We start from the raw sequence: 24,283 nt of genomic DNA on the forward strand, positions 1-24,283 counted from the left end.
ACCTCTCTCACTGGGGTCACTCGCTTTGCTCCTGGTGTTCTGAATGTCTGAGGAGGCAGAGATCTGCACTGAAACAGTGAGAAACAAACTTTACCAAACTGGGAAGAAATAGGATTCTGCTTTTTTCTCTACTCCTGCCAAATCTGTCCCTTATCTGACACCTACCCCTTTTCCTGGAATTCCCTCACCAACGCCCCTCCTTGTACCTGGCACCCCACAGTGGCCTGGGTCCTTCCTGTGCCTGGGTCCTTCCATAGCAGCAAACCCACGGTGGACCACAATTGCTATTCTGTGTGTGTCCACTCTAGACACTAAAGACGATTTCTTCATTTCAGTACAAAAGAGAGCACTTGGTTAAGGTGTGATGTAATTGCTTCATGAGAGAGTTTGCCCTGAGAAGATCTTTCTGGCTTTTCTGAAGTGGGATGCGTGCTTATTTGCATTTGTGCCACATGTTAATCTCCTGAGGGCCCTGTTCTGCCAATGAGAGGACAAGTCGCTGTTGTTTTGCCCTCATGCCTGAGGAAAGCTCCCCATTTCTCTGTGCACTGTTGTCATAGTAACGGAAACAGTTTTTTTGAAATAGGGAAGGAATCTCTCTGGGCACTTGGGAACTTAGTAAAGTGAGGACATAAGTAAGCCTCAATTATTACAGATGCTGGCATAAATACTGAGTTATTAATAGTCATAGCATGGTTGAAATTTGTTGGTGAAGTTTACTGTCTCTGGGGCGGGGGGGTTGTGGGAGGGAAGGAGGGAGAGGGGAGAGGGCAGGACCAGTGAATGGGCTCTAATCTTCACTCTAGTTGCAGAGTCTTCCATAAACATCAGATTGTCCTGCAAGCTCAGAACTCAGTTTTCCCCACTATATAACCTTAGAAGAGGCTACGCTCCTCCAACCCCCTCAAAGGATTGAAAAGACAGACCCAGTAGAGGAGTCTGCCAGGAATCTGTCACACAGCTGTGGATCTGTGCAAAATTTTTTGTAAAAAAGTTTTACTTTCAACCTTTATCTGATCTTAGAGTCAGTCTTCTTAAAATAATTTGAAGGGCCATATCATTTCTGTATGGTATCTTAAATGGAAATGTATTGATGTATTATTTTAAAATGATGCTCTATATGTTTTCTTCTTATTATTTCTTATGTTTATAGACAAATGAGAATTTATCAAAATTTATTAGAATTTGTGGAGGCAATTTCTAAAGATCAAGGACACATAAGAAATTATTCTTTTTTTCTGGTCCTAAAACACCAATTTCTGAACTTGAATGCAACATAATGTGTTTTATAATAATACACTTTGGGAGGAAATGTAAAATGATATGGCCACTGTGGAAAGCAGTATGATGGTTCTTCAAAAATTTAATATAGAATGACCATATAATCGATCAAATAGAATTATCAATTCCACTTCTGGGGATATATCCAAGGCATTGAAAGCAGAGACTCAAACTGATATTTGTACATCAGTGTTCATGACAGCATTATTCCTGTAAGTTTGACTATTCAAATGACTGTTTCTTCTGGTTTAGAGTTTCTTCCTTTAAAAGAAAATTTTTTTATTGGTTTCAGAGAGGAAGCGAAAGGGAGAGAGAGATAGAAACATCAATGATGAGAGGGAATCATTGATTGGCTGTCTCCTGCACACCCCACACTGGGAACTGAACCTGCAACCCAGGCATGTGCCCTGACTGGGAATCGAAACCTGAACTCCTGGTTCATAGGTCGACACTTAACCACTGAACCCCGACAGCCGGGCTAGAGTTTCTTTCTCATAAACATGGTCAATATTCAGTTTCAGGACTTCTTTCTGGGTGGCAGGGGGTCCAGGAGAGCCTACGTAATGCCTTCTGGCAGCCTTCTCTCCCTACTCTGATGAAGAGTAAGTCACCTCTCATGGCCCTTGGCTTCTGTTCTCTGGTGCAATTCTAACGGTCGTTGGCCTCATGTGGTCTGTCCCTGGGTGTCCCGTGGATGTAGGTGATGCACAGGGTTTGTTTGCAGGCTTTGCTGGAGGCCCTACTCTCACAGGTGCTGCTTAGGATGGAGACTCTCAGTGCCCCCGTCCTGGCTGTCCACCTGCATCCTCTGATATGGCATGACGTCTCACTCCTGCAGCACAGGCAAAGGGCCAGTAGAAACTTCTGGATTTCTCACACATCCTGGGGGGAGTAGGAACCTCCTGCTCTAGCCCTTTGTGTTGCTGTGTCTACTCACTCCACTGCCCCATGACGTTTCCTTCCAACGTTTGAAATGGGAAGTTGGCACAGTCGGTTTTTTGCTCTCAGCTGTGCCCTTAGCTTACCTGCGTTTTGTCACCTCTCTACCCATCTTTGCTACCTGCAGGTTCCTGGGATGGGAATGGGCCTGACAGAACCCTCCCCCAGTCTCATCACACCCACTGTCCCCCTTGGAGCTTCTCTCAACTTCCGAAGGGCCTGGGCCCTGACAATGGCAGAGATTTCCTTTACTTCTAGTCCCCCACCCTTGCTCACTTGCCTCCTGGGAACTCTAGGTTAAGGCCATCAAACGTTGAAAATTAGACTTCCTTCCCTGTTAAAAAGGCACGTTTATGATCTCACTGTGGAATTGATATAAAACTCTAATTTGAGATTCTAAGCGCAGCATGGATTTCTTGGTGTTTACTACCCCAAATCTTTGCAGTGATGGCTACTGATTCAATGGGTGGGGGAACAGAGCACCATGATTTCTGAGTGAGGAAACTAGCACTCCTCTGAAAATATCTTTTCCCAGTCGCTGATTAGCACCCAACTCCCCTGCCTAAATCCGGTAGGATTACATTCAGCAACTGTTAATGACCCACCACCCAAGCCCTGTCTAGGATTAATAAAACACTTGCTGTACTTGCAGACCCTGGTCGGAGGTTCTCATCCTTGGGTGCACTTCAGGGTCTCTCCAGAGCGTTAGAGAAACACCAAGGCCTGGGATCACCACAAGGCTCAGGTTTAATTGGTTTGGGTGTGGCCTGGATTGTTTTTCTTTTCTAAGTTCCCCAAGTCAGTGGTCGGCAAACTCATTAGTCAACAGAGCCAAATATCAACAGTACAACGATTGAAATTTCTTTTGAGAGCCAAATTATTTAAACTTAAACTTCTTCTAACGCCACTTCTTCAAAATAGACTCGCCAGGCCGTGGTATTTTGTGGAAGAGCCACACTCAAGGGGCCAAAGAGCCGCATGTGGCTCGCGAGCCGCAGTTTGCCGACCACGGCCCCAAGTGATTATAACGTGCAGCCAAAGTAGAGACCCCTGTACTACCTCTCAGCTTAGTAAATAAACCGCTAACTTGAGTGTAGAAGTCACATCTAAGTTGTAGATGCGCAAATGGACACTAGCATAGGTGGTTATTACTGCTATTTCTAATATTGTTAGCAGTTTGTTAATTTTTTTCATCAGAAAGACTTTTCTTTAAACATGGACATTTTTCATGTTTGCAGCATTTTTCAGTTGTGATCTTACTACTGTCACAGCCTTCTGTGTGTATATATATGGGTAGCACATGACTCACTTCAGAGTCTTTTTTGTGGGAGCAGACTTTCCTGCATTAGGGCAGTGGCTGCACGCTGGAATCATCTAGCGTGGTCCTCCAACTTGGCTACGCATCATAATCAGCAGGGAGATTTTAGAAGTCCCAGAGCCTAGGCCTCACCCCTGACTAATGCCATCACACTTCCTTAGGTGGGGGCTTTCGGGTCAGCATATTAGAAAACTCCCCAAGTGATTGCAATTCGCCCCCAAGTTTGAGTTTCTCAAGCTTTCATGTGATAAGCATCCCCTGGGGAGTTGTTTATGTGCAGGTTCTGATTCAGTGGGGCTGGGGCGGGGCCTCAGATTCTGCATTTCTGACAAGCTCCCAGGGAGAGGAGCTGCTCCTGTGAGAGACGGGAGATGCTCACAGGAGAACAGGTAAGAGACCAGTGATGCTGCTGGTCTGCAGACCACCTCTCTTGAGTGGCAAGGACCTAGAGAGCTTCCAAACAAAACAAGAGCACAGAGCCTGGGCCCTGTTACCAGTGGATGGAATTTGATTGCAGTGGGTGGGGTCCAGAATTGAACCCCAGTTTTTAAAAGCTCCCCAGGTGATGGTTATGTAGATTCCCAGGTAGGGAGCCCCTGCAGCACTGGGGACTAGCTCTGCCTCTATTTATGTAAGTGGTTAATAAGTGGCATCAGAGAGAGGAAGAAGGGGCCCCCTCCAGCCAGAAGAACCTCCCGGGCCTGCTGAGGGATGTCTTGTCTAAAAAAGGTCCCCTCTGTGGAGAGAACTCACCATAAGGTGACCAGATTTTTTTTCCCCAACTCATCTTAAGCCCCTGTTTTGCATATTGTTTGAATATATTTACATGTTGACTCAAAATATGTAAGATAACATAAAATAAGTTAGATCTTGTCGCCTACTGCAGTTGTGTTCATACACAGTAGTCAGTGCTGAACACACTCAAGTAGGGAACAGATTTTAATGCAGCCGGGCATGGGGGAAGGAGAAGGCTCACCAGCAGCACGTGGAGGAGGGGTTGCCCAGTGACAGCCCCTCCTGGACCTCAGAGTCTGCAACAGAACCTGAAGCCTGACCCTCTCTACACCTTTCTTCTTATTATTATTCCAGTTTTGCCACCTTTGGTCTCTTTTCCCCTCATGCTTCATCATGTATGGTCTTTAGCCTTCCTGACCTGGCTTGCAGGCCATCCTTTGCATGTTCCTCCCTGGACCTTCTGGGCATGTCCTGTTTCTTTTATGCTGCTTCCCCACGGTGCTCAGCACAGTGTGGGTCAGGGCCACTGTGTACAATTGTGTGGGGTGGGGCACCTACAAAGGGACATGAGTAGGGGCTGAGTTTCAGCTCATCTCCACTCACCAAAGCATGCTGCCTCAGGAGCAGTATGTTACCGGCTGGAAGGCACAAGGGCATCTTTTCCCAATTTGTACAAAGGTACCTGCCACGTGTGCTAGTGCAGGTCGCTCAGTGGATGCTTACTGAGTAAGTGCTCATAGAATGAATGGATGACTGAATGAATGAATGAATGAATGAACATATGTAATAACAAAATGGAGGCAGTGAGGATAAAAAAGAGGCTTCTGTAGTCATCTAGGTAAAGGTTAGTGAGATCCTAAATGGGATGTAAACTGTAGAGAAGGAGGGGATAAATATAGGAGAAGAAGCAACAGGCCATGGGTTGGATTGAAGGTTCCATGATGGCAAAGGAGAGAGGGAATGAAAATTGCCTTCTACCTGTAATCACCATTGAAACTTGACTGTTGCACAAGAAGAATAGGATAGTGTGGTTGCAGATCAGTCGTACGCACCCACTTCTGGGGAGAGCTGGTTTTGGTTAGGTAGCAAGGTGACAGGAATTGTATGCCTCTTATATGTGGAACCCTGTGCTGAGCAGTGCTGGGGAGATGTAAGACCACCCTTCCCTCAGAGAGCTTATGATCTCGTTAAGGTGCTGGAGACAGGATTCCTGATGCAGGGCTCTACTGACTAGTGTTGGGCATGGGTGACAGGTGTCAGATAATCATAGCAGCTACGTGTGCATGCTGCTTTACTGCTGTGCTGAGCTCTCCCCTGTACAAGGTAGCTATTTTGTTGCTTCTCACTGAAGAGGTCATTGACACTGAGAGTGGCTTGCTTCTCATCCCATCTTCTGACTGCCAATCACAATATTGGGTTGAACTATATAAAGTTACCGTTTTTTGCAGGTCAAAAATTGTTAGAAATCAGCAATGTCATATAATTCATCCAAACACTTTCCACTACATTATGCTGCCATTTGAGACCTTTTTGCTATGTCCTCACATGGTGTAAGGGGCGAGGAAACAATCTGTGGTCTCCTCTATAAGGGCACTAATCCTATTTATGAGGGCTTCACCCTCATGATTTAATCACCTCCCAAAGGCCCCATATCCTGATACCATCCCATTAGGGATTAGGTTTCAACATATGAATTTGGGGGGAGAGGCACAAACATTCAGTCTATAGCAATTCACAAAAGAATTTAGGTCAAAGTATTTGAAGTTCCTATGTCAAGAAGCGGGACCTTTTAAAATCTCTTTCTCTTTTTTAAAGTCTCCTCATTGGTGTCATCAGTTGGCTCTCCAGAAAGCTTGTGCTACCTTGATTAACTTCCGTCTTGATAGCAGAACCAATCCTTTGCTGGTTCTGCTTTGGTTATGACAAGTGAGTTTAAAGATAAGAGAGTTTAAAGATGAATAGTCAAGAAAGGCTTAGGGATCATGGGGACCTTGAACTGAGCTTGAAGGATCCATAAGGTTCAAATAAACTGTGAGGGAAAACTTTTCCATCAGAAGCAAAGATACAGTGGAAACAATGAACATGTCATATTGTGGAGACATCACAATCTTATTTTCCTTGGGTGGATAGTTACTTCATGGGAATAGTGGGATATAAACTGAGGAAAGGAATATCAACTGAGACTGAACTTCATCGGGTAGGTAATGGGGAGTTGTTGACAGGTTTTGAGCAGGGGAAGAGATGAGCAAAACATTATTTTCATGATTTCAGCAGACTTTGGGAAACCAGAAACATTTTGTTGTTGTATTTTTTAATTTTTTAAAATATATTTTTATTGATTTCAGAAAGGAAGGGAGAGGGAGAGAGGTACAGAAACATCGATGATGAGAGAATCACTGATCGGCTGCCTCCTGCATGCCCCCGACCGAGGACTGAGCCCACAACACAGGCATATGCCCTTGAAGGGAATCGAACCTGGGACCCTTCAGTCCACAGGCCAACGCTCCATCCACTGAGCCAAACTAGCTAGGGCTGTTCTTAAACCAGAAACATTTTTTACAGTGGCAGAATATTTGTTTTAATGGTCATCTGTTTTAAAAATCATACATCATATAAATGTCCTAGGAATGATTTGCCCTAGTGCTTAGCATGTGACAGTGGTCTGACTAGTTATACCAGAGATGACATGTCATCCGTGTCTGGGTGGCTCAGGATCTGAGATTCAACGAGTTTGGAGATCATAGTGGCTGGACCCAAAATGATGCTGAGCAGCTATTTCACACGGAGGAAATCTCAGTGTTCTCGAAGGGAAGGTCAGTTGTGGCTGCGACAGAGATGTCTTGGCATTCAAGCTGTCAGACATGTGGAAAGGAAAGGTGAGGAAGGACCCTCTTTACACTACAGCTGCTCTGATCCTCACATTGGTTGTTTGCTGGGGCTGACCAGCAGCCCCTGAACAACCAATGAACTAACAGATTACTCCAACACAGTTTCACCGTGAAAGAGAGAGCTAAGGGGTGCCTGGCTCAAGGGACCAAGACCCCTCGATTGCCTGCCTCGTTAGCCTTTTATTGTAACAGCAGTTTGAGATAAAGTTTATCTTTTAGATACAATCAGTAAGGTAAGTAATATTGGGAGGACACATGTGTTTGTAATGTCCTTTAAGCAAGGACACCCAAAGATTAAGCATAAGGATTCCAGTAAACACCCCGGGGTCTACACGTGCACAGACTTGTTTGGAAAGGTCAGGGAATAATTAGGGGTGCCGCCTTCAACACTTCCCTAAGTCTCCCTAAGTCGGAATTCCGATGAACAGGGCAGGCGGCCTTCCACGTACTTTCCTTTGCTCAGAATGTTCTCCTTACAAACTTTCCAACCAAGTCTCGTGTGCTCCCCAACAGTTGTTACACATGTGGTTACCACAAATCCTGATGAGAAGTGACTTTCCACCAAGCATTTCCTGGAAATAAAACTTGCATTTCTTTTAATAGCATCTTTGCTATTTTTAAGGAACTATATTTTGAAAATTCTGCTTTCCAGTGTGAATGATAAGTGAAATGTGATTGTTGCTGCTACATCATTATATTTCCTCCCTTTTAAAAAAGATAAGTCAGATATTTTCAATCAGTGCAAAATGATGACAGATATTTCAGGCATTCTTCAATTAGCAGACCAATATTTTATATTAATTAAAATGTCTTCTAAAACATGTACACTTTAAAAATCCATCTATATCTCACCAAACCTTACATAGCACAATGCTTATTTGTGAAAAAATAAGACACAGACTCGAATTTTAGAGTTTATGAGGGTTGGCAGCAAGGTGGAGTGAGGGGTCCACACAGCATCTGTAGGCCCTAGAGAGATAGGGTTTTTCTTGAGATACATCATCGGAAGGCACACTAATCATGGCAAAATGTTACAACCAGTCAAAGTAGTTGATGGCATTAACTTAGGTAACTACCAAATAGAGCTTTGGTGAAGAGTCAAGTCGACCTGGTTTTGGATAGGATGCTATTGGTTACCCAGGAGAGTAAACAGGGCATTACCAGTTCGCCGGAGCTTTACCCTCTCCCTACCTGGAGTCTTCATGGCATTCAGCTCTGTCTGTGTGGGCAAGGCCGGCTTCCTGATGTGTAACTGGGCTTAGAAGAGTCCGATGCTTAGTTTGATGTTCTTCTATCCCCATCTTGAAATTCCGAATAGATTTTGAACAAGGGGCTCCACATTTTGATTTTACACTGGGCACTTCAAATTATGTAACTGGTCGTATCCTGATTCTGAAAGCTGATTTCACCTTCCTTTATCATATACTAGAGGCCCAGTGCACAAAATTTGTGCACTGGGGTGAGGGGAGGGAGAGTCCCTCAGCTCGGTCTGCACCCTCTCGCAGTCCGGGACCCCTCCTTCCTTACCGCCTGCCTGCTCGCTGCTCCTTAGTGCTGCCACGGAGGTGAGAGAGGCTCCCACCACCACCGCTGCGCTCGCCAGCTGTGAACCCGGCTTCTGGCTGAGCGGTGCTCCCCCTATGGAGGAGCTGCCCCCTGGTGGTCAGTGCGCATCATAGCGACCGGTCGTTCTGCCAGTCGTTCCACCAGTTGTTCCAACAGTCAGTCGATTTGCATATTAGGCTTTTATTATGTAGGATTATGGGATAAAAACTTGGTTTTCCCAGGATCAAGCTAGGGACCAGGGGAGGGGTGGGGTAAGGGCTACAGTGAGCCATCGGAGCTTCTAGCCAACTCCTCTTATTTCCTCAGGAAGCCAGACTGAGCACAGTAGGAAAAGGAAGGAGAGCGCAGTGTCAGGAACGGGCGGGGGCTATTGACAGCTAGTTTCTCCATTAAGAACAACAGCAGCTGCTACTACTCTTGCTACGCCCACCACACATCAAGGAGCTAATATCTGCCAGGCTCTCACTAAGTGCTTCATGTGCATTAGTTCCTCTTTCTTAATCCTCTTCACATCCTGCAAAATGAGTATTTTTATAAATGAAGACTCTGAAGTTTCTAGTAATTAAATTGCCTGCAATTACAGAGCTAGTAATGGTCTTTTCTCATTAACTGTCCTTTCTACTCAAGAAGTGGCCAACTATCCTTTGTTGTTAAAATTGAACTTGAATCATTTATTTGTCTGCTAGAAAGGACTCAGGCTTACATAGTTTATATTCTATTTTTTTATTTTCATGTAATTATAGATAGTGTTGTTATTTAGGAACTTTTGGATATAAATATGTCTTTCCTTTTTCTCCACGGATATCTGGACAGCATACTAATACTGGAAGTGTTTTCCCAAGAAGAAATAAGTACACTCTCCTTTTCTCAGAAAATTGTGCCACTAAACAGTGTTATATACTAGTAAACCTCAGCCCAAATGACATTTTGTTTCTTGGTTATTTCTGTTATTATTGTTTTCCTACTTGTTATGTGTGATTGTGTCCTGCCATAATTAAAACAGGGTATCCATGTTTTCTATTCTAATTTTGAATTAAAGTGAGGTTTTTCAAAAATTTGTAAATAAACTCTATTCTGGACTAATCCCAATCATGTCTCCTGCAGGAAAGCTTCTCTGGCGGCTGATGTGCTCAGGCTTGGCTATAGTTCCTCATCCAGTCACAAGTATATTCCCCGGAGGGCAGTGCTCTATGTACCTGGAAATGATGAAAAGAAAATAAAGAAGATTCCATCCCTGAATGTAGATTGTGCGGTGCTCGACTGTGAGGATGGCGTGGCCATGAACAAAAAGGTAATGGCGTAATTTTTTTTGCTAAGGATGGGAAAAACAAATGGATTGAAATGTGGTGCTCTCCTGGGAACATTGGCTCGCTTATTTGGAAAGATTCGACTGCTCTCCCCTTTTGCTGATGACTAATCTATCCTTGACTCAGCCCTTGTATGGGTTCTGAATGTGTGTGTCTCTTTTCTCCAAGAGAAAGGAAGAATCATTTCCTTCGGGACATTCAGCTATGTGTGTGTAAAAAGAAATAGTCACAATCCTTTTTGCCCCTGATATTTGCTAGTTTGGATAAGTGACTTATTTTTAGAAATGTAGCATAAATTTTTCAGGCCGGTAAGAAGCAATTGGGAATTTATTTTTTATTTATTTATTTATTTATTTATTTTTTACTGCCAGGTATATTAAGTAGTGGTCTTATCTCTTATGGGAAAAGTGCCAAGAAAATAAAAGAGAGTTTCTACAGAGAAGTCACTATTTTCTCTACTTAATTAAAGGGAAACTGTGCATAGAACTTAGGGTTGCAGCTTTTGGCTGATTTACGCATGGCCTGACCAGAGAAATGAGCCTCAGAAAACATCCAATTGTAAACAGGTACAAAAGATTCTTGCTGGATGGTGGCATTGTGGGGGCTTTTGATTCATTTTGGTTTGCTTAACTTCATTTTCCAGGTTTTTATAATGAACATGGATTTTTTTTCAATAATTTAGGTGAAATATGTAAATCATTAGAACAATAACTAATGTTTGCATTGGACTTTCACTTGACGTTTATCTAGTCCCTAGACAGTGAGGTTGGGCTGGGAATGGATTGTGGGGCCTGGGGGCAGAGGAGCTGACCATCTCAATATATGCCTATTGGGATAGTTTCTTGCCTTAGGTGAATAGCATGGCTGTACTATACAACTTTCTCGATTTATTGCTTTCTTGGAGATTCTAGCAAACAAATATTTGCTTTATTTTTTAAGAAAGTTAATTTCTAGCATCTTCCTAATGGTCAATTCAAGGCTTTCCAAGTATTTGGGAAAGGTTGAGAATAAGCATGTGGAATTTAAAGTGTCTACTCAAGGTCTTTGACATGCACTAAGGAAAATACAATTAATCTTCTTTCTGCCAGAGATTAAGGTAAATCAGCCTTTTCTCGAAGGACATAATGTGACTCCAGCATGCTCCCTTCCAAAACTCATGTAGTGCACACTAAGATGAAATACTGTACTGTAATTCCAATTCTGTGTGACCTAGGGCAATTAACTTTACTTCTTTGCCTCAATTTCTTATCTATACTGTGGGATAACAAAATCTTCTTTGTCAGGGACAGGTATTATTAGGAGGAAAAAATGTGATAAAATGCCTCTGAGTAGCTTGATTTCCTATAGGAAATAGATTAGATAAATCCTGCAGTAATCATGATTAGAGGGGAATTTATTTGGCATGTAGCACAGTGAGGCATTCAGTGCCCTCATAAACTTCTAATTACATTTCTTCACATATTTTGAGGCCATCTTCTCATACCCACCTGAGGATGTGTCCTGCCATCCAGATGAGTTGGAAATGTGACTTGTTATTGTCTCTCATTTTCTTTCTATTCATCTGTGTTCCTAAGCTAATACTTGTACCCAGAGCTCATTCTTTTTTTATACATTTTTTAAAATTGATTTCAGAGAGGAAGGGAGAGGGAGAGAGAGAGAGAAACATCAATGATGAGAGAGAATCATTGATTGGCTGCACTGGAGATCGAGCCTGCAACCCGGATATGTGCCCTAGACCAATATCGAACCTGGTACCCTTCAGTTGGCAGGCCGACACTCTATCCACTGAACCAAACCAGCTAGGACCAGAGCTCATTCTTGTACCTGGAACCTAAGGAGGGGAAGGGAAAAAAAGAGTTTATGATGGACAAACCGTGCCTGCCCTCTTGGCGTCTGTGTCTTCATCAGGACACTCCAGTTCTCCTAATACACTTAAACTTCACATTAATTAATAGACACACTGTTTTATGAACGCTGAACTTTTTTTTTTTTAAAGAAGTTCTTTTTAAAAATATATATTTTTTATTGATTTCAGAGAGGAAGGGAGAGGGAGAGATAGAAACATCAATGATGAGAGAGAATCATTCATCGGCTGCCTCCTGAACGCCCCACACTGGGGATTGAGCCGGCAACCCGGGTATGTGCCCTTGGCCAGAATCAAACCTGGGATCCTCTCTTTAGAGTTAGAAGCTATGACTATATTTCTTTTATTGATTACCCTTGAAATTTTACCACATATACTTAACAAAGCCTAAAATTAACCTGTATCTTCTTCCTGGACAACACAAAAATTTCAGAAAATTTTAAATCCAATCATCTTCCTTGTAGTTTATGTTATTTTTGCCCACTATTGTAGTTATCTCTTTTAAACCTATGAATTTTGCATTATTAATATCAATATTTTATACATATAGTAATTATTTATATTAACCTACATATTTTACTACTTTCTCTGCTCATTATTCCTTCTTGCATCTTCAGGTAACCTTTCTTTCTCCTGATGTGCATCTTTTAGAATTTCCTTGTAGCTAAGGTTTGTTGATAGAAAGCTGTCACAGTTTTTGTTTATTTGAAAATATCTTTACTGTTAGGCTGCATACACAACTCTAGTTTGTCAATTATTTTCTCTCAGAACTTGGAATATATTATTTCATTGTCTTCTGGTTAGTATTGCTGCTATTGAGAACTTCGTTGCCATCTGAAAACTAGGTTACTTGTCTTTTCTTCCTTGGCTGGTTTTTAAGATCTTTGTCTTTGGTGTACTGAAGGTTTACTAAAATATTGACTACAGTTAATTTATTCCTTCTTCCCTCCCTTCTCTTTTTCCTTCTTTCACATAGTATAAGTTACTTTTCCTATATTTGTGGGTTTGTGTCTTTTATCAGCTCTTTAAATTTCCACCCTTAGTACTTTAAATGCTGTTTCTAGTCCATCCTTTCTATATTTTCCTTCAGAGATGCCAGATAGACATATTTAGGAGCTTTTTAGTCTATCTTCATTGTCTTTTAATATATATACATTTTTAAAAAATATATTTTTATTGATTTCAGAGAGGAAGGAAGAGGGAGAGAGAGATAGAAACATCAATGATGAGAGAGAATCATTGATTGGCTGCCTCCTGCATGCCTTCTACTGGGGATTGAGCCCGCAACCCAGGCAAGTGCCCTTCACCAGAATTGAACCTGGGACCCTTCAGTCCGAAGGCCGACACTCTATCCACTGAGCCAAACCGGATAGGGCTCTTTTAATATATTTTTATATTTTTTGTCTCCTTTTATCTCTGTGCTATATTCTGGATTAGTTCTTCATATCTGAGCAACACTTTTCTAATTCTTTTTTCAGTTGTGTCTAATCTGTTTAACCCATCCTCTGGTTATATTTTTCATATATGGAAGTTCTGTTTTATTATTTTTCATATCTGCTGAATGTGGAAACTTCAAGATTTTTGCATCTAAATTGCTTTGTTGTTCACTGATTTATACTCATTGTATGAACCCATATTGATTGGAATTAATTTTTGGAATTATAAGGGTCTAGGATGGGCAGGTTTTCCTCCAAAGAGAATATGTGTCTGCCTGGAGTCAGGGATAGTACTAATAGTTTATTTTCCCCACCTTCTAGTTGTTGCAGGCTTAGAACGTTATACCAGGTCTGATAGAGGCTTTGGTTCCTAAATTTTTAATTTTTTGACCTCTTGTAAATCAGAATTCAACTTATTTGTTGTTATCGTTTTACATTGGCCTCTGGAAAATTACCTTACCTTCTTGTGATTCCAGCAATACATTAGAAAGTGCTTTCGTTGAAATTTATCCATTTCATAATAGGATGGCCCTTTGGAGAATATGGTCTGCCAAATTGCCAAAAGTAAAGTATCCATTCTTTTAAAAAAAATTTATTGTAAACTTGAACAAATTAGTCTAAAGTTTATTCTTATACATAAAGAGTCAAATAGTTATGAAATAAAGCAGCCCCCTAACTATTATTTCATTTCCCCTCTCCAGAGAGAATCCCTTTTACCTCTTCTAGCTTATTATGGAATTCACTCCCATATCTCTAAGTAACATACTTCTTGATTCCCCCCCCCCCAATTTTAGGCATGATATTGACTCCCTGCTGTGGGATTTGTTTCTGTCCCCATTATCACCTTACCCCCACCATGTGTGAACCGTCCCTCAGTTGTCTCAGTACAACTGTATGTAACTTTGATGAGATTAGAATTCAGTGTATAAACTGTTTAGAGTTGAACTATGTTGTAATAAACTAATTACCTTTCATTTTCTGCCAACCTACTTTTTTTTTCTGGCTTAGTTTTCTATTCAATTGTCACTAACTTAACACCCACCTCTTCACTAGTTGTCTAAATCTCTTCATATGTTCAGAAGCATCCAGTATTTTATCATTTTCATCTTCTTGGAGAAATCTCTCTTTGAATCTCCTGATCCCCTCAAGTCTGGACTGCGACTCCTTCCCCTCTCTCTTGTGTTAAGATATCCTGTTTTCTGTGTCCCATGGCTTTGTGTATCTGGTATGCTTTCTTATTTGGGTGAGCACAGCCTCTAATAATTCCTGAGAAAACATTCCCCTCTGAAGCACAGAAGCAACTTATATAAACATAAACTCATGTTCTTTCTAATTTGATTTGTAAACAGTGGGGATAGGTCAGGAGTTTATGGTCATAAGAGATCTTATACTGACCATTTAAGAAGTCAAAGGAGGAACTCTGAATTGTGATTCAAGAAAGGCTTTTCTATAGGAACCTAAGCTAATGAAATCTGGGATGTCACTTGTGGGCAACTTACTTTGATACAAACAGCCTGGTTCAGTGAAAAGGGTAGGGTGCTTGGCAACTGATGACCCGCTTGAATTTCCCTATCTTAACCCTTTCTGGCTAGGGAACTTGAGCCCTGTCATCTCCTGAGCCTCTCTTTCCTTATCTGTCCCCATGAGATGGGTAACAATGAAACCTGCCCTGCCAGCCACAGGACCAGCTGTGAGACTCAAATAGAAAAGCACTTTGTAAACTCTCAAGTGCTAAATAAATATTGCTTTTTTTAAAAGCAGCAGTGTCATTTCTAAAGGAATAAAGCTTAGAAATTTTAGGAAAATGGATAGTGAGCACATTCTCTTTCACATAGAGGAACATATTTGATGGCCAAAAACACAGACTTTGGAGCTAAACTGTGTCTGGATTCTGTTAACATCTCATCGTAAACAGTGTGGCATTGGGCAAATTACTCCACCTCTCTGTGCCTCAGTTTCCTCTTCTATAAAAGAAGGGTAATCATAGTAAAAATAGTATTTACTCCACAAAATTATATTAAATGGGCTATTTTTTAAAATATATTTTTATTGATTTCAGAGAGGAAGGGAGAGAAAGAGAGAGATAGAAACATCAGTGATGAGGGGGAGTAATTGATTGGCTGCCTTTTGCACATTGGACTGAGCCCGCAACCCAGGCATGTGCCCTTGACTGGAATCGACCCTTCGGTCTGTAGGCCAACACTCTACCCACTGAGCCAAACCAGCGAGGGCTAAATGGGCTATTTTTTAAGTAGTTAGAACAGTGCCTGGCACATAATAAGTGCTATATGTGAGTTTGATTAATACCTAAATAGCAGTTGTACTCCTGGGCACGGGTCTGATGTATAATTCAAGTCTCTGATGATTGCTTAGAATGCCCAGGTGTGCTGGGATTGATTCATACCTTAAATTCCTGCCTATTCATAGGGTAAAATATTGGCACCTTAGATTCCTGCCTATTCATACCTTAGATTCCTGCCTATTTCATAGGGTAAAATATTGGCACAGATAGGAGTCTTCCAAGTTTGCTGTTGTTTTAACCTTCTCCCTAAACTATTGTAGACAAACAAAAAACTCCAGAGACAATGAATCTGCCTGCGAGGGCCCGGGCCCTGTGAGAACAGTTCAGAGCAAGAGAGAGCTGGGCTGAGGTCTGGGTCCTGAGCAAGACCCATTCACAGTGACTTTATCTGTATGGGAGCAGGACTGCCATGGGGAGAGGGATGGGCTCTCTGAGGAGAGCTGTCTTTAGCAGTGTCCAGGGTAGCCCTTGGCCCATAGGGATAAGAGCAGGGACTCCCTTCCCCACCACCTGCTCTGCCTGGCACAGGGCACGGCTGCCAGGAGGCTGTCTTGTCCAAGCTGTCTTCCACTATGAAAAGCAAGAGGAAGCCATTTGTCCTCTGGCACCAGTCAGTTTTTGAGAAGTTCCATAGGATCACACACACCCCTCCCTGGGCAGTATTCTTTAAATGCTTCTGCTCCCTCCATCCGTCTTGGATATCAGGACACATGTGAGACCTTAAGGAAGGTCAGTGGTTGTATAGGCCAGGGGAGTGTGATGGTGTCCTCCACAGTAAGCCACTCTCAAGGTGCCTCTTCTTGAACAAATAATTCATAACAAGGACTCCTGTCAGACTCTGCAGAATCTACAGTCATTGCATTTGCGAATGAGTTGCTCATTGAGAAACACCAACTATCAGTGAAGGTTATTGGCTCATTATTAATCTTTGAGTAATATGAATGATTTCCGGACACTCCTTGTTTTAAACCAGTTAACTCTTGAATTACTCTCTAATGCCTTTCTTTATGTGCCAACCACATGGAAGATCCTTTTCTACCCTGTGAACATATGTATTCTCTTTAATTTGTGCTCTCTTGTTTGACTTCATTTTGAGCATGTGCACACACACACATACATGGACACTAAAGCGCCATTTGTACTTACCATATGCACACGCAAATCCATTTGGCTAAATGTTAAATACCTCAGTGCTGTCACTTTGAAATAAATTAGTAGACTAGCGAGGTGTACTCTCCCCACAGGGAGAAAGCTAACTGACGGGCAATGAATGTTTAAATGTATACAGGGGCGTGAGGAGCTAACTCTTCTTCAATAGGGGTGTGAAATTAGGATGGGAGGGCTCCTCTCCCAGGGGCCTTGCCTTTATTAAAAGACTTGAGAGCTTAGGAGATTTCTTCAATAGAAATTGGGGTATCTGTGAGTCTTTTTGGAACAGTATGGAAAGCTGAACTGTGCTTAGCAACTCTGCAAGGTCTTTTTGATCCTTAAAGGTTCGGATATAAAAACCTATCCAGGTTTTCATAAAAGTAGTAAAGTATTTTCAGTCTTTTGTCAGTCTCTTCATATCCTTAAATAACCTGTCCTCTTTTGTGGATTAATTGTTTTTTAAAACCCAGAAAACAAAATGAAACAAAATACCCTCCACCTACCCTCATTGTTTTAGTCTTTAAAACAAGCATCTTCTTAATGCAAGAATTAAAATATCTCTATTAGGGTCATAATAGTCAGCAATTTCCCTTTAATGAGCTCAACAAAATCTCTTTACAAAGAGATGCAGGCTTCAAATTGTCAGTTATTTCTTTTCCTGCAATTCCTAGGAATCCAATTAAGTAAGACTGAGTATGATCTCTAATATGAAATACCTGACTACGGAACGCCCAGGCATAGGCAATGACAATGAAACAGATCTTTCAGCTCCATCCAGCTCAAAATTAGGATTGTAAGAAAGGAACCCAGCTTAAATGAACTGCAACTTTATAAAAGTGGGAACTGCAGCCATTTCCTCTGAAATGAAGTAAGAAATAGCTTAGAGACTATAGTGAAAATCATTCAACTTACTTATTCCAAGTTTAGCTACCAATTAAAAACTCCTTTTTTTTTTTTTAAACCAGGAGACTACAGGTGATTTTCACAAAATGAGCCCAAGAGGTTGCAGTTTGCTAAATTTCTGTGACTAAAGAACAAGTATACGTAGCCACCACCAAAATAAAGGGGTGACAGCAGGAAATCTTGCAGAGTAACATACTTGATACCAACGAATAGTGTTTTATTTCAAGTTTCCTTATTTTAGAGGCCACACTTCAAAATGAAGAATTAAATACCACCATGTTTTCAATAATAAATAGATGGAAATATTTTAAGGTATAATGCAACATTTTTATTTAGAGAGATAACAAAAATAATAATAGTATTACACTTTCACCATGTATTTTAACTATAGCAGAGCTTCTCAGGTTGGTGATGGAGGTGGTGGTATTGGTTTAATTTCTACTATAGATATGCTGTCTATTTCAAATATATTTTTACAGTTTTCCCCATGTGATGCAATTGTGCTAACCATTGGTTAGAAATTAACCTCCAAAATTTAGCATTTGGGCCCCGAATTTCCATCTAATGTAGTCTAAGAAGCAGTGTGTTCTTTGGCAAAGAATTGATTAGCTCCAGATAACTAGACCAAAAATACCTCCCTAGACATCTATCTGAAGAGCAAAAGCCTAGTGAGAAAGATGATCCAGTGAGCTGGCCTGAGGTGAAAGTAGGTTTTCCAAAGACTTCCCAAGTTTTTTTCAATTGAGAGTTGGGCCCCAAAAGGCTATTTCCCTAAGCCTATCATCCATATTGTCTAATCTCCCTTCCCTAGTAGCAGGAGAAGGTTGATGGTCTGGCCCAACTGATGCAGGGTTTGCAGGGCACAGGGAGTGTCAAGAGGTTCTCTTTACTGAAGCTGTGATGGATAGATGCATGTGGGAAGGCAAAGTAGAGCCAATAAATGGGAAAAAAAAATGTTCCAAATAGGCTTTCAGAGCAGAGGGAACCTGAAGTCGGTATGTAAAACCCAGCTTTGGAGTCAAGACATGAGAGAGTCAGGGAAAACCAGATCAAGCACTCCCATTGATCCGGGCAGTCATGGCTCTGTGGCTGGGAGACACAACTGGGTTTTCTCCATGTTTCCCCCAAAGACAAATTACATATATAAGCCTTCAACTTTGAGGGTCAGAGGAGGGACATGCATGATCACACCTCCCTCCTGGGTTGTCTGGAAGATGACAGCCTCCTTGAATTTTGGCTCATTTCTGGGCTGAAGGCAGTTTCCCACAATCATTTTATCCCCCGGCTGCACTTCCTACGAGGACAGGGACTTAGAGCTGACCATGGTGCTGAAAGGTGCAAGACTTAAGAGACCATTTAGTGAGTACTCGTACTTCCGGTGTGGCAGCACTATCTGCAGTTTAGCTTTCTGCAATTTCAGTTACCTGGGATCAACCAGTCCAAAAATGTCAAGTGGAAAATTCCAGAAATTAACAATTCAGAAGATAATTGTTAAGTGACTGGTCCACCTACTCCATCATGACAGGATCACACCTTAATGTAATGACTTGTTCCACATCTGCTTCCCTGTTAGACTGTCAGCTTTGTGAAAAGGGTACCACTGTATCCCCCACACCTTACCATAGTGCATGCTACATAGTAGGTACTTAGCAAACATTTGATGAATAAATGAGTTACACGTGATCAATATAACTAATATTACATGTATTATTTCAATATTAATAGAAGCACCATAAATCTGTTAAAATTGGGGAAAAATAGAAGCATGTGTTGTGGAAATGATAGTTCTTTAGTATTTCATGTTTGTAATGCCCCATCTCAGGATTTACATGAAGTTCAGAGTGCACCTTAATCTTTCACAGATGCATCTGTACAGACAAAATGGAACAAAGAACTAAGGTCATAATTTGGACAATATGAATGCCTAAACATGTATATGATTGAATTATTGTTAATATATGAGGTTTTAAATCTTGTCCTGTATTTTAGATTTGGGTCTTATGTCAGGAAGGTAGCTCCATTGACATGAAAACAACTCTGAGCATCTCTTTCAGAGGGTGTACAGCATTCTGTGGTAATAGAGCTTGTCATGGTAATTATAGCACATTCCAATCAAACTTCCCATTTTGGAGCTGAGATTACTGCCTATTTGTTGTTTGATTTTAGGCAAGCCATGTTTTTGTTATGTTGTGTTAACATGTAGAAGATTTCCATATCTGCCATGTTAACTCTTTTCCAGCGTGTGTTTTGAAACAACACTCCCCAGCCGAGATCTTGGAGGACCGGCCTATTTTGACAGGTCCTCTTAGTCCATGTATCACCAAGCTCGTTCCCTGCCAATATGTTTCACATGATTCTGTGGACATGTGTAGTGTGCCTGTGCAACTTGCAAACACCCATACATTATTACAATAATAATTGGGTTTTGATGCAACTGGAACTCAGTACTACCAAGCTGCCAGCATTTCCTTTTGGCTACCAGTCCTAGGCAGGAAAATTATAGGCTAACTGTCTTCCTGTTTATTGATAAACAAAATGGCCAGCCCAGCAATGGAGCCTGATTAGCAGTTTGCACCCTTGGTGAAAGGATAAACAGAACCCTACTGTTTTCTGTGTTTGACTGCAATTTGCATCTTTAAAGAAGTTGGACTGCCCTGAGATTCATGTTCAACTTCCTAGTGCTTGGAGATTCTTTGATATGTTACATGTCAGCCTCCTTGTTTTCCCCTCCTTCATCTTGAAACAGTACTTGCCAGCATATCTCTGCTCCCATCTGGCCTACCATAAGCTTCCCGATAGTCACCTGTCTGAAGGAGGAAGGGTGGGAGGGGCGGGAGAAGAAATATGTCTGTTTCACAGCGCTCGAATTTTACATTCCCAGAAGGCCCTTTAATGCCGACTCAACTCCATTTTTGAAAAAAGGGTGCTACAGGAATGAGGAGCCAGAGACAAAAGGGAATCATCTTACCATTCTCTCTGGCTCATGGGATTATTTTGGCCCCCTTCCCTTATCTTCACCCACCCTCCAAAAAATGCCCTCCCCCTTGCAAAGTGAAATATGATATCAGCCTCCGACCTTGAGTTTGGCATAGTGTTTGTTCTATTCTGAAATGTATTCTAACCTAATTAGGTTCTTAAACTAAATGGTAACAGACCAAGTAGTTGACTCCCCCTATAATTATTTTCAAATGAAAGAAATGAAGATCATTTTTAACTTGAATTTGCATGATGGAAAAGGGAGCATCAATACATGTAAACATGAATTAATCTGTTTAAATAAACTTTCCCCATAATCCTTACCGTATGTAAACAACATTTGTTCTGCCTTAGAGATATTGCATGATTGGACCCAGGAGACTCTGGTTATCCCACTGAACAGTTTCCTTTTATAACTTCAAAAGAAATGTTATGTATTTATTGGAGGTTGTAGGGTGTTAAGTGTAGTTAGACGTAAATTGTACCTCAGCTATTTTGTTAATGCCAATAGGGATTAAATTAGATTTTATAGCTGTTGTGGAAGTCTATTTGCTAGCTAACAAGTGGGGTTTTGAAATCCTGGAAAACATAATCCTATTATAAAACAGGCAGCTGAATTAACATTACCCAGGAAGGTTCTCTTCATGGATTAGCATTTTTTGACAATAACAAAGAAAATAATCAAATTCTATGGGGATATTACATGCTTTTCTCAAAAGTCAGAACAGTGAATTGGGAAAAAGGAGCAAGATAAGTGACTAAACATTCTATTACTTAGACTGTTTCTTTTTAAGAAGAGCATGGAGGCCAGGAAGTGAAGCTGAGTGTGGCCTTGTCTGTAACACGGCACGTGCTCTGGAGTTGGAAATGTGGCCCTGCTGGTGCACATGTCAGCACCCCACCTTCAGTTGTACCGTTGTCTGCATCAGTAATTCCCTTCTCGTGGTTTTTTAATGTTGTCCCCAGTGGGCCAAAAATAGTCACTAGAAACCAAATTCTATGAACTAAAACACAAACTGATGCTACTTTCTGTGACATCATAAAAACATTTTCCTAGATATTGTTAGACCCTAGAATCTGAGAATTTTAGAGCTGGAAAGAGCCTTGACATTTTTCCCCCCACTTTTATATTCCAATTCCAAATTTTACTTTAAATGCTACAAAAAGATGGATCTCTCTCTCACACACACTTACACTTATACACACACGTATAGATATAGATATACATATACATTTAACAATGTATGGGTGGCCTTTTTATTTTTAAAGAAGAAACTTCCTTACGGCTTAACCATTGGTTTTGGCTTGCTGGTGAGGGTTATTATTAGAGCTTGCAGGACTTGCCAATTTTCATTTGCATGGGTATCATCTTAGCAGATAATGACATGGTTATCAATCACTGGCATATCATTGTGCTAGATAATTGCATGGGCATCAATCACGTGTGTATCTGGAGGAAGTCACCACGTGAGTGTCAATTCTGTCTACACGGAGGAAGGTAAACGCATTAGAATCAGGGAAGGGCGTGTCTTCACGGCAGATAATCACATGGGTATCCTGTGCATATCCATCCCATGTACTAGTAGGGATAATTTTGTGGCTGTCAGTCACATCAACACCCTGGTTTTCTGGTAGAGGCTTACATGTGAAGCGATCATGCCATGTCTTATCACGTCATATCATGTGTTTGCTTATGTTGGAGAAGAGCTGCGTGTCTCTGTGCACACACCAGGCCAGGTGGCGGCCGGGTGCCTTAGGGGCTGAGGGAGCAGTGCCTTCCTGAGCAGAGCACTGGCATCTCCCATGATCCAAGAGCCATTTAGACTTCGGTTTTAAATCTTTGTCTCCGGCAAGAGTGGAAATGCTCCTGGGAACAATGTGAATGGGTCTAGAAGACATTTGTGGTTTGCCACCAAGCATGCATTTTTCCTTCCTCAGTGGTCAGCTGATGATTTCCATTCCTGTCCATGTGGTCTGAGTGTGGCTTCAGCCCCCAGGGAGTCTGGGATCCAGGGGTAACCCATCAGTGAATTGCACTCAGCTGTCCACAGTAACTGGCTCAGTCCAATCAGAGTGAACCTCAGTCCTGTTGTGAGACGAAAGGATACATGTGTTTGTTTGTGTTTTTTCTCTCAAAGGATCTCACCTGAGAGGAGGTGAGCCTAGGGCTGCAGCAGCCATGGTGCCTGGGCAGCCACATGGAACCGAAAATGAAGCCTCCCCAGAGAAGATGGGAATGAGGGATAGAGAGGAACCATGCCTGAGAGTGTTGGCTGGGGCTGATTCTAGCAGAACCTGAAGTGAAAACACCCCTGACCTGAAAACACTCACCTGAGCCCCTGAAGCCACTTTGGGTGTAAGCCTGTTGGAGGTGCTTTTCTGTCCTTGCTTCAGAAAGAACCCTAACAGATATAATCACTTTTTCGATCCTTTCCTGAGAACAAGGTTTCGTTGGAGCAGGCCCTGTGGGAGCAGACCCTGCTCTCAGGGAGGAAGTGAGGGCAGAGGGGAGGCTGGGCTTCGTTAAGGAATAATCACCTTGGACCTCAGCCGGGCCCTGAGCTGCACTTGGCCCTGTGGGAGTGCCCCGGTCTCCTGGCCTCTACACATCTGAGCTCAAGCTGTGAGGAACATTTATTAAAGACCTTTAAATGCAGCCTGAATGTTTTCCCTTTTCCCCTGCCTGTTCTTATTACTTTGATATTTATCAAGTACTCACAATGTGCGAGTTACACATCCAAGTGCAGTTTCAACCACCAAAATAAATGAAAAAATAGAGACGTCCTCATGGAAAGAATGGTACTGTTCTAAGGCATTCTTTTATTGACATTTCAGAGGACAGATTTTTTTAAAAAAACACACAACACAGACTGAATGCAACATCTGATGATTTTTGATTGATTTGGAAAAAGCCTAAAGTTTTGGAAAATAAGTAATAGAAAGAAATAATTCTCTATGAAGTAAAATATGCTGCTTCCTTAAATAGAATGTTTCTCAGAAAAGCTAAGGGAAATTTATATGCTTTGTTTACCGAATTCTGTATGAGTCAAGCAGCTTGTTCCTTTCCCCCTTCAGTTTGTATTTTTATTGAAACTGTCACTTTCTGCATATGCTGAGGTTTGAAATCCGAAGCTAATGGACCTATCCATAGAAACTCCTAATAAAGGAACACGAGTCATTGAAATTTACTTATAATTTTAAAACCTCATTTTAACTTAATAATTCCAAATTCTCTTCCTTGCAAACTGAACTCAAACTTTAGAGATAGCAAAATTTACCACTTGTGGTTTGAAATTCAGCACTTTTTTTTTTTTTGTGGGGGGAGTGTCCAGACTCCAGTGGAAGTTCAAATAAACAATAGAATAAAAGTGAGAAAGAGGGGGAAAGGATAAGGCTTGGCTCATTCACAGGCTAATCATCTGTTAAGTAAGTTCCTTTTGCCATGGATGTACATGAGTTCTCACCTGCTGCAAGGAGATATTTGTGAAATGAATGCAAGCATGAATGAGTGACTGAGCAAGTGATTTGTCTCTGGCTGGGAGGTGTCCCCAGGGACTTAAGGTCAAGGGTGAGAGTTGTGCTCTTCCCTCTGCCAGCCTCCTTCCAGTCTCACCAGGAG

The 24,283-nt window shown here is 41.7% G+C and overlaps 1 protein-coding gene across 7 annotated transcripts in view; it reads left to right on the top strand.

Moving 5' to 3' along the window:
* Positions 1-24,283, top strand: part of CLYBL (citramalyl-CoA lyase) — a 219,263-nt gene that overhangs the window by 118,079 nt on the left and 76,901 nt on the right. For all 7 annotated transcript variants that reach the window (XM_054719907.1, XM_054719906.1, XM_054719905.1 and 4 more), the window contains one exon: positions 9,832-10,018. In XM_054719907.1, the coding sequence (XP_054575882.1) occupies positions 9,832-10,018 (187 nt within the window). The remainder of the gene's footprint in view (positions 1-9,831; positions 10,019-24,283) is intronic.

This window comes from Eptesicus fuscus, chromosome 8 (assembly GCF_027574615.1).
Source record: "Eptesicus fuscus isolate TK198812 chromosome 8, DD_ASM_mEF_20220401, whole genome shotgun sequence".
Classification (NCBI taxonomy): domain Eukaryota; kingdom Metazoa; phylum Chordata; class Mammalia; order Chiroptera; family Vespertilionidae; genus Eptesicus; species Eptesicus fuscus.